Source organism: Atta cephalotes, assembly GCF_000143395.1.
Source record: "Atta cephalotes unplaced genomic scaffold scaffold00021, whole genome shotgun sequence".
In the NCBI taxonomy this organism is placed as follows: domain Eukaryota; kingdom Metazoa; phylum Arthropoda; class Insecta; order Hymenoptera; family Formicidae; genus Atta; species Atta cephalotes.
Window position 1 is genome coordinate 1562676 of NW_012130085.1, and position 12112 is coordinate 1574787.

The 12112-nt window shown below is 28.1% G+C and overlaps 1 protein-coding gene across 1 annotated transcript; it reads right to left on the reverse strand.

Annotated features, from left to right (window-relative positions):
• Positions 1-273: 273 nt before the first annotated feature.
• LOC105619343 (ras-related and estrogen-regulated growth inhibitor) lies at positions 274-10590 on the reverse strand. The gene is made up of 5 exons (XM_012200862.1): positions 10494-10590; positions 7255-7311; positions 929-1002; positions 509-775; positions 274-429 (listed from the first exon to the last, which is right to left on the reverse strand). Exons 1-5 carry the CDS (start codon positions 10588-10590, stop codon positions 274-276), a joined length of 651 nt encoding a protein of 216 aa, XP_012056252.1.
• Between the last annotated feature and the right edge of the window lie 1522 nt (positions 10591-12112).

A 12112-nucleotide genomic window follows, 5' to 3' on the forward strand; every position in this document is an offset into this window, starting at 1 on the left:
TCTTTCATTCCTTGTACATTAAATACAATCAAATAGAACAAATTTATTACAACATCAAAATGACGTACAAAAACCGCTATTTAATTAATAACGAATCACTGTGACGGATCACTTATTTTGATGTTATCATGACTTGTTCTGCTTAAGAAGCGATTATATACGATTGTTCTACTATCTTTTTTCACATTTTTCAATTAACAATATTCTGAAGGATTCTTTTTTTTCTTATATTTATAACAGGCATGTAATGCCTTTACCATAAGTAATAAGATCTTAATCTTTCGGTAAAGCAGAGTCGCTTTTTCCTCGTGAATAAGCGCGTGTCGCTTTACCACCGAGCATTCTATCCAGCAAAGATTGTTTGTTTCTTCTTCTAGCTGCGAGAACTTCTCTGCATAATTCGTGGAAAGATTCTGCGACCTGAGCAACCTATGGAAGTTACTTAACTATTTAAAAAAAGCTATAAAACCTGTGAATAAAATGATAAATTATTAGAAATTGCAATTACCTGCTCAGCTGCAGTTATTTCACTAAACCAGCATTCAAAATCCTTTGCTAGTATTTCTCCTTCCTCGGCACTGACTTGTCGTAAATGAACCATATCAGCTTTATTTCCAACAAGGGCAAGAGGCATCGCAGCTTCGGGATCAGCTACTGCAAGAGCCTCTTTTGCCTTTCTAACAAAATTAAAAGAGTTTCTGTCGGTTATTGAATAGACCAGCAACAAGCCGTCCGCCCACTGTAAAGTTTCCATCGATGGCAGTTCATCTTCACTCTAAAAATGTTAAAAAATTATGTTAGAGAAACTATTTATGTATAGATTAATATAAAATAATGTACAAATTAATAATAGACTAATAATAATGTATATAATATGTATAGATTATGTAATAAAATTTTATTAGATACAAAAATAGTAAAAGATTACCTTTGGACACGTATCTAAAATTTCAAAAAGAATTGGTTCCCCGTCGACTAGTACCTCATGTTTGTATCTGGTTTCTAGAAAATTAAAATAAGACTCGTTCTTAATGCAGATATATCATAATTATTATTTATAGGCTAAATATAAAATTTAATATAAAAGTAAAATCAGGATTCCATTCACTTACAACATCTTATAACAACATAATTTTTTTAATTTTCAAATTATTTTTTCTTAAAATTTCTTTAAAAAAATTTGATCTGTAAGTGTTCCCAGCAAACAAACTGACATTATTCGTATTATTTTAATATTAAATGATGTTAAAGACGTCATTTTGATGACAAAATAACGCCAGCTTATTTCCTGAATTCATGTACAGTCAATTTGATTTAAACTGTTTTTTTTTAATTTGTAATCAATGTTGCTTGTGTAATTATGATTTTATTTGAAATTTTGTGTGACTGTTTCATTCAAACATAACATAAAAAGTAAACACGACAATAAAAGGATATAAAACATTGTATAAATATAAAACATGTTTACATTATTATCTTACTTCTTATTTCATTCATCAATTTACTTTCAAACAACTATTCTTTTTCTTTCTTTATAATACATTTTGTGTGAGAAATGTTCTCCGGACAGAACTGATTCGCAGATTTAATTCATAATGATTTAAAGAAAAAAATTGAAAATTAATTATTCGCATTGATTGTAACATATGATTTTCATGTATTTTAATTCTTATTTTGCTTTAAAACAAGAATTGTCCTAATTGCTCGGAAATTTGAATGAGTTAAAAATATTTAACGATTATCTGTAACTTTCTACGCAAACATTTAACAATTTCTCTCGGATCAAATTTACTTTGAGACGCTAACATGACACGTGCTTTCCTCCTGTCTACGACCGTGTCTGCAATGTATTTCTACAAAACGAAAAGTTTTGTTTGAATATCAACCTCGCATTAGTACCCATCCTGTCTAGTGTCAAATTCGTCTTCGATAAATTTAGAACGGGCGCGAACTGAGGTATGCAGAGGGAGAATATACGCAGCTTTAGAAGAGGATTACAGTTGCTGGCAATTTTTCAAACTGACGTGTTATTCCATTATGTACTTTGCCACGCGTATGTACGTCAATTTTGTAAGCGAGTCAATAAAAAATTAGCAACAGATATTGACGTTACAATATATTAAATATTTCATCTTTTTATAAGCAACAGTACTTTTAATATTTAAAATAAGTTAATTACTATCTTTCAGTATAAAAAAAATTTAGCTACAATCATTTTTTGTGACAACTGAAGACATATTTAGATATTAAGAATCGATTTAATTTAATTGTAATGTTACATTATCTTTATAATGCTAACGAGTTCGCAGAACGAAGTGCAAAACAAAACGCGTCGATAACTTGTTCATTGAACATGTACATTTATTTTATAATATTTTAAATATTTTATAACGACAATAAATTTTGGTGTGCGTCATTTTGTTGTCGAATATGTATACAAGATCGGGCGTTGCTGCGACACTACACCGAGTCATTGTATTGTCACTCTCACGATAATGATCGAATGGACAGATAGTGCGAGCTGTTCCATATATTGCGTTCAAACTGGCAAAGCAGCTAGCATGTTCATTGAGCAATTGAACATGATTGGGGTTCTTAATTACTTATGAATCCAATCAATCACAACCGCTTGACGAGCAAACAGTTACTTCGTCCGTTTGAATATGATCACATTGTTTCGGTTTCTCTCTCGAAATATGACCAATTATTTCTTACGAATGATCCGATTATCTATGTTATATTGGTTCGCGTAATTAATTTCTGCTAACATTTTGTAGATCAAATATTTGACGCGTTTTGTTTGCTTAAGACCAAGTTGTAAATAAAAATCGTAATCATAGATTTTTTTTATTGTAATATATTTATTCGTGATAATTATTCTCGTAACAATCTTTACAATTAAATATCTTTTGCATTATGTTTTTGTACTGTATTGTACTGTATTTTTCATCGAGGTATCATAAATTTTATATATCTGAATTTTATATATGATGCATATATGTGTGTGTGTGTGTGTGTGTGTGTGTGTGTGTGTGTGTGGGCGCGCGCGCGTGTGTGTGTGCGCGCGTGCGTGCGTGCCTGCGTGAGTAAGTGCAAAAAGTATTCGTACAGATAAAATGATTTTTTAAAAAAATTTTATTTTTATAAAGTAAATATTATTCAGAAAAAAATAAGTCATCGAACTGATATCGAATTGATATCGATATGATAATTTCAACATCAATTTGACATCGATTTCAACGTTTAATTGGCAATCATTTCTTGTTGAGTAATTAATAATTTATTCATAAAAAATAAAATAGACTGTTTTTTAAAATTATATATCAAAAAAATGTGTATTAATTATAGAAAATATATCATCTGAAAAATTAGCGAAAATTAAAAATTGTATTGTTTGCTCAAAAAGTATTCATACAGTCGAAAAATTTTGCTTTTAAAATCAGGAATACATGCAAAACTCGTTTGTTTATGTTAGAACAGAATGTATTCATTGTATAATATGAAATTGCTAATTAATATTTATTTTTTACAAATAAGACTTTTTTTACAAAAAATTTCCTTGTACTCATACTTTTTGCTCTCATTATATAAAGTGTGTGAAGTAAAATCAACTATATTGGTCGAATGATTCATTAATAGAAAACAGATACATTAATAATTCGATTGATTAATAAAAATAAATATATTTCATGTATTATTTACAAATTCAATATTGTATATTCGATATTGAATTCTGATTGTATATTTCTACAAATGACTTAATAAATCTTATTCGCTTTAAATTAAATTTATTAATTTGCGTAATATTCAACAATATACAATAAAAAAAATTGTTAATTGCAATCTTAATAATTTTCGAAGTTAAAATGTTGCGATAATGGAACTAAAATATAAGGAGCGACAATTTGACATATTCGGTTTACTTTGTAATACTTTACAACGAACTAAAGCAGCATCTAATATTTTAAGGCATAAAGTTAGCTTTAAATTCAAGCCATAAAAAATTGGCCACAGTCAAATATGAAAAGAATAGTCGACTATGTATGGCCAATTCTTACGGCTTAAGACTTAAAACTTATGGGCATTTTTCAGCAAGAGATGACACAGTGTAACATAATGAATCACTACATCTTTATTATTTGCCGACTCTCTAAATTCTTTGAAGTAGAATCTCACTGTAAAAAATAAAAATTGAGCTAGTCTTGAAAAAAGTAGTACCATTTTCAATTTTTAAGAGCGAGATTTCACCCTTTATAGTGAGATTTATTTTAAAAGTTTTTTGGAGAGAATGTTAAACAAAGATAAAATGATCACTATGTTATACTGTATCTCTTGCAGTTAAAAAACATTATAAGTTTTATGTTTTACTTAAAATCTCATTGTAGACCGTTTAACCGACACAATGCGTGATGAATATCGTTAACTCTAACGTACATATACAAGGTCGCTGGTCGGACGTTGCCGAGTCATTGTATTATCATGATAGTGCTCGAACGAACAGGTAGTGTCGCGAGTCGCTCCTGTAATGTCTTGCTATATTATCTATTCTCGAAATACAATTGCGACAAGTATAATGTAATAACGGTTAATCCAATCCATTCCCTATGTAAATGATTAGAACGGATATAAAACACGAGCTGCTATATGGAATAATTAATCAAACACAGTGCTATACCGGTTGATTATTAATACATATTACATGTATTTCGCATTTATTTCGAAATGTATTGCATGTCATGAAATATGAATTAATTCTAATTAAATGTATAGATACTAGACTGTTTGATAGGTTATAATTAATTATTAAATTGACTCGTATAATACTTTACGATATCGGGAATTCGGGATGAAATTGTCGATGCAATTATATTAAGGTTTCAATTATTAACAATCACGGCAATGAAACGAGTTGATTCCAAATCTAATAGCATCGCGATTTTTATCAGTAACTATAAATGTAGTTAATATCAATTTTAATATTATTATCAATCGTTTAGCAGAAATTCGATATTCTTATCAATCTTTTTTTGCTAAATTATATCTTTCGAGACATTCAAATGTAATTTAAGGCGTGCTAACAATAATCAGTAATCATTTCTTCAAATACTGTACTTCATAGTATTTTTTTAATTTGTATGTGCGTTGATTTACTTATGTTATAACATATGAGGAGTAATCGTCCTAAACCGCGGAAGAATTATTATTTAAAGTACAGCAGGTGCACGAAAGTGCATGGAGCAGCATTGGATTGCTGGCAGCGGGTGCCGTGCATAGAGCAGCATTGGATTGCCGGCCGCGTGAAGTTGTCCGCATGTTTGAAGAATTAGTTCCGCCATTTTAATTCGTCCACTTGTTTACTTCGCGCGACGTCGCAGATAACAAACGCATCGTAGTATCATCCGCACGTAGTTCCTTCACTTTATTCCTCTGTCGAAACATAATATAGTGAGTGTATACGACTTGTTTGTAATACGTTTGATTAACGGGAATGTCGTACAGAGTTTCGTGCGAATCATACTTTGATGATCGGGCGTCCCCCTAACTGTCTTTTGCGAGCGAGTTCAACATCGAGAGTGTTATGTAAAGTATCTCGCGATTGTCTTTAGTCTAATTGGTAATCGTAAAGTTAGTCGTTGTTTCATGAACGAGTGTTGTGTGTGAGCCTTGATATCATGTTGCCATGAAGAAGCGACCGAAAGACACGAGAGAAGGAGTAGGCCTGGGAGGTATCGGCCGTCGGTGGAGCAATTATAGGTAAGTAATAATTTATTAGACTTATTACTTGCGTGATTAATCATATTTGTTTTCATGGTAATCGCATATTCCGTGCGTTAATGCATGATATATAATATATTTATAATGTTATTCATTGTGTTATACAAATGTGTATGTCTCAAATCCGATCTTGATTATAAGAGAATGAGCACAAACAAATGCGAATAAACATAACTACCTGCAATAAATTTAAATGGTATTTCCAAAACAGTGACACTATTTGAATTTATTGAAATAAGTTGTTCGTTTATTTGTGCCTGCTTATATTGTTCGGAATCCGGCTTTAAATATATGTATGTATGCAAAGAATGTACACATATAAATATATTTAAAATTTTTAATTATGATTTGATAACTTTAAAATAAAATTAATCTATTGTTCTTTAAATTTTAGAAAATTTAATTCTTGTGGAAGTAGATTTTTTTCAGAATTACAGTTATTTTGTTAAATTTTTTATTTGGAAAAAATAAATAAAAATCTGTAATTATTTTAGAAATATTAATTATTCGAGTATAATTTTATTTATCTAATTCTGAATTTCCGTTTCAGATATAATGTTCGTGTTACAACTCCATTGCAGCGTATCATATCTGTAAGTTAATTATTTTTTATTTTAATTTGATTTTAATATAGTAATTCTAAAAATTATTTTTAATATATACATATATGTAAAATGTCAGAAAAAAAATGAAAAATTAAAAATCTCTTTTCAATATCTTTTATTTGAAAAGGATAAAAGCGGTAGAAAATATATACAGCAACTTTATAAAAAATAATAAATAATGAAGCATATAACAAATAATAATTAACAATAATTTTTAAATATTCAGTTTAAATATTCAGTAAAGATTTGCATTCGATAATTTAGTTTGAAGTTTTTTATATTACGACATTTTTACTATGTATCGTAATAGACTCATTTCATTTACATTAATATCTATGGCTTGGTAATACGACAATTTTGCGTGTACATAGATTGTGAACGTGATCAAAATAGTAGATTGTGTTAAGTCATGAACGAAACTGAGAACAAAAATATTTGTGTGTACTAATTTTAGTTTAATGTCCAATAAATCAGTTATATCGACATTCGATTCGTATTGAAACGATATCAATGATTGTATTGATAACTGCGTGTTGATCGTAATCATTAGATGTACGTTAAATATATGTTTCCAATTATCGTAGTGAAATAGGTATGAGATCGCAGGAAAGAGAAAATAGAAGACGGAACGAAAGAATAATAGAAGGTACAATGGAATATCAAAAAGAGAAAATGTGTTACATGTATCGTAACAATATCGAATAGTGTCAGATTTCACACGAATAATTGTTTCGCTTCTCAGCTGAGTACTCTCAATTAATTTTTAACTTAAACTTTCGAATCATTTGCATATCTCAAGATTCATAGGATACTTCTCACCTAATAAATTTTTGAAATAAATTTCAAATAACTATGAGGCTAAGACTTTTCTCACCTGATTGATGATCATATTCCCCGATGTATCTCCTTGTCAGAAATCTCACTGTCAATGCTGAAACATAATAGAAATATTTACTGCACGTGTATATAGTTCAAGCATGACATAATTATGTTGTACGTGATATAATTGAGTTGGCAAACTATAATGACAGGCTATTCGCGCAACGTCGCGTCTCGGATTCGTATGTATCGCGGTGATCTACATTTCGTTCGTTTGTTACAGTCGTATCTATTTATGCAAGAGAAAATCAACACAGAAAATACTATTCTCTCGATATCAGAATTATGCGCTATAAATCACATCTAATATTTAACTATATATATATTTGTTAATGAAGTTAAAACTAAAATTTAATAATTGAATCTACATATAATTAGACCTGTATGATTGTTTTTATACGCAGTGGAAATTCAAAAATGAATTATTATATTGAATTATGAAATTATATTTTGTGTTATATACATTCATATAATTATTGTATTTCATTCATATAATTATATAATTATATACTATTTATTTATATTTAATATTTATATGTATATAGAGTGTATAAATGACCATCTTTTATACAAGTATACGAGCAGCTGTCTGACGCATCGTACGAATTTAATTAAATATATTTGATGTACTCTCTAAAAGTGAATCAGTGTATTATTTACTGAAACATTTAATAAATATTCATAAACAATAAATATTCGCTGATGATCAGTTATAAGTGTAGCACTGATGTCGATAATAATACACTGATTTATTTTTAGAGAATATATTAATATATGTATTAATATATGTATATTAATATTTTATTTATTTTTTTATTTTGTTTGTTGTTACTTTTAAATAGAATATTCTATGATTTTTTCACAATTTTTTAATTATTTTGAAATATCTATCGAACGTCCGAAAGAAAAAAAAGTTAATATCTTATGGTTGTATTAAAATATTTGTATAAAATATTTTTATTATTGGATACCTACTAAATAGTTTTTAATTGTAAGAAAACTTGTGTTGGGGATTGATTTTAATAGAAATACATCTAAATCAAACTGTTTTACTGTTTTTATGGCATTAATCTTCGACGCGTTATTGAATCGATCATTAATCTCAATGTTTTGCGTGAAAATGATGAAATCGCATGATCGCATTGACATATGATCTTCTCGATATGATACTGTAACTAAACATATTACGATTTAATCGAGAGAAACGAAAGCTATACAACCTAGTGACACGCTTCGAGGTATACCACACTATTTTTATCACGAACTCAAATCTGCCACGGCGCCACAAACCTTGCACGATGCATTAACGCCACTATAGCTTATTTCATTTTTAAACATGAACGTGCGGTGAATACACTTTCTTTTTGAATATAAAACCAGTTTACATCAATTCCAGACAATAATTTATCAGAATCTAATTTTTTGTGAAATGCTAACATTTCGTAAAATTAATAAATCAATATGAAATGGACGATTTACTGCAGGAAGAAAAGATATAAAGAAACAAAAAAGACAGTTGCCAAACTAAATTAATCTAACACGATTTTTATAAATGGATTCGTGCAACTAATAAAATTCTGAATGTAAACATTACAATTTGTATAAGATGTATGTATTTTTATATATTTGATATATACATATATTGTTCAGAATATAGGTCAGTTTTTGATCAACAGGAACGCATGTATGTTTCAAAGGCCAACAAATTTGTTAGCAATTGGTTTATTTACGTTGGAAATTTGTGGACTAACACACATCATTAGAATATTACTTTATTTTTTTTTTTATTTAATCCTCGATTATTTGTTAGAAAAGAGTTTAGAATTTATCTTCAAATTCTCAAACACATTGAATTTTTGTTACAAATCTTGTTCTAAAAAATTTAGTAATTTAGTAATTTAGTAATTATTATAAATACGGCAACAAAAAAAAGGAGAAAAAAATATAAAAAATTTTTTTTAATGTATTTAAAATATATCTGTAAATTTTTAGAACGTCTTTTGGATTATCATTATACTTACACAATATCTATTTAATGTAACATATGTGATTATTGTAATTTATTTACACTTGTAATCTATTTACACTTTGTACACTAAAAAAATATTCTTTACATGCTATTACAATATCTTCTAGATATTTGCTCAAGATATAAAAGAAATAATACGTTCTTAATATGAAGTTTCAACTGCAAAAAAATGTTATGGAAAGCATGATGAATTGAGATTCGATGATAATCCAAGGCAAATTTTGAAATAAAATTTTATAAATAGTATCCACGTATTTTACGGCCAACAGAAAAGACGCACAGTTCTGGCGAGGACGAACCAATTATTTACCTATGCCTTTATACTTGCCATTACCAAAAATACACGTTGTTAAATACTCTTAGAGTCCCCAATGCATACTTATTTCATATATGCCTTTTTATCATGGGATTCGTGTTATATTATATACATGCGTACTTGCACTTGAATCTAGAATGTTGAAGTTTACTACGAGATTATTTCTTTCTCGAAATACATTCACTTTTATTCTCTCATTCCTCTCTTTGCAATCTTTCGTTCATAGAACAGCACGATTTCGTACATAGTGTATAAAATAGATTTTATTCTTAATTAATGCACGCCAAAATCTTTTGATTTATAATAGATTCAAGCGATTGCTGTGTCTCATTTTTTGTTATTATATTTACATTAATGGAAATTAGAAAAAAACGTTGCCGCGTAAAAGTATTTTTAAAAAGTATCATTAAAATATATTTTGATTGACGTAATCACTTGTCTCTATCTTTTATTAATATGTTAGAGCTTAATATGATCAGAGCTAAAAAATGTTTGAAAATTTTCTTATAGTGAAATCGTGAAGTAGTAAAATCATAAGAAACTGCAAACATAATTTTTTATATGGAGAGAGAGAGAGAGAGAAATTCAATACTTTTTTGTGAAATTTGTGATTCTTCTTATTATTAATTTTATTATTCTCAGAAATAAGAGTTGGCTTTTTGCTGCATTTTTATTTCTTAATATAGTAATATTTTACGGAAATATATATCTTTCTAAGATTAATTTTATAATAATAACAAAATTATATTTATTTATTATATTTAGGTATAGCATTTTTATTTCACAATTCTATTACGTTAATATTAATATTTGTATTAATAGAAAATTTATTTTTATTATGAATTTATTATGAATTTCTTTTATTGAAATATATAATACATTCACTTACCGCTTTTGCCGACTCCTGGAGCTCCTATCACTGCTACTTTAACTTCGCAAAGCGAACTTTTCTTTCTTCTGATGCCTCTAATCGCATTTGACGTCATACTACAAGCATTTGTTACTGCAAGAAAATAAATTAGAACGGTATTGAATCATACAGAAACATCTAATAAATATCTGAAAAAAAGTTTCTAAAGATGTTCAATTATACTCTTGGGAGAATAAAGGAGATATATGATCTCAAAACATAAAAATAACTTTTAACTGCATTTTATTATTACAAAATGAAAAATATTATATTTCTATAAAAAGACAATTTATATAAAATCTTAGTATTATTTTTATTATTAACGATAGTATGAATAAATTAATGATCACTAGTGATGAATATTTATTGTTCTCTCCTTCTTTCTTAATATTATTATTACTATTTGCAAATTTAAAAATTTATGTGATTGCATTACAAAAATTACATTTGAAAAGAAGGAATATCCAATATATTATATTATATTTATCAGCATTTATTATATTTATTATATTATATTTATTATATTTATTTTGCATTTATTATGTTTTATCGCCAAATTATATAATATTTCATTGTTTTTTGGATAATCGAATTACGATTTATATACCGAATGTTCCACTTCTTCTAGAACATAATAACGAATATTTTTACTGTATTTTGTGTATCCGCCGCTTGTTTTTCTTTGGACGCATGTTTGAATAAATCGCGTTACACGTTGAAAGAAGAAGAGAACGGCAAGAGCGCCTGTCAAGAAATGAGAGAAAGAGAGATAAAGCGAGAAGCGGATAAGACGAAGGCAAGATGTGATGGGTACATTAATAGAACGGTTTGCACACACATGTTCCATGGAATCTCAGGAATTTCTTCCAATGTCTAACAATGTACCAGGGTTGCGAATACCGGGCGCGATGAGAACAATAATGCGGTTTGTTACGAAATTTCTATATAATCTCGTGTGCGATAGTTTAGATTCGACATTGCTTCTAACCTAATGTAATAAAGAGTTTATTACATTCTATAGTAACTACTTAATCATATAACATATTTTTAATTTATCTTCGATAAATAGTAAATCTTTGAATTGTTGTAATATGAAAACTAATTCAAATGCTCTTCTTTCTCTTAATCTCTAAAATGTTAAAGTATGCACTGATGTATTTAATAACACACTTTTCTAAATGAATGCACATTAATGAGTCTTGGAACATTTCACCGCATAATAAAATAGCCGCGGATCATATAGCCCAGATATAAATAGGTGTCGCTAATGATGTAAAAATATGCAAATGAATAGATCTAATGTAAGTAGACAATATTTAACACAAGTAAATACTTTTTCGCCGAGAGGTACTTTCTCCTTTCCTTTGCATAAGTGTGAAATATTTTTTTATTTCTTTTTCCATTCATGTCAATATTTTATAGTTACTCATTATTTAATAACTAAAAAAGTTACTAGACACTTGCGATTATAAAATTATAAGATGTATAAAATTGCTATATTACTTTTGCTGTATTACTTTTTGGAAAGACTATACATTCTTAATTTTGGCACCATGTAAAAATATATACGATTATTGATATAATTTCTCTCTCTCTCT

Bases quoted from the DNA above. Each gene is read 5' to 3' on its own strand.
- LOC105619343 (XM_012200862.1), bottom strand. From the start codon at position 10,590: ATGACGTCAAATGCGATTAGAGGCATCAGAAGAAAGAAAAGTTCGCTT. The intron at 1,003-7,254 runs GTGAGAAAAGTC...TTAATTTTCTAG, and splicing joins GGAATATGATCATCAATCAG to AAACCAGATACAAACATGAG. The intron at 430-508 runs GTAATTGCAATT...TAACTTCCATAG, and splicing joins AAATAACTGCAGCTGAGCAG to GTTGCTCAGGTCGCAGAATC.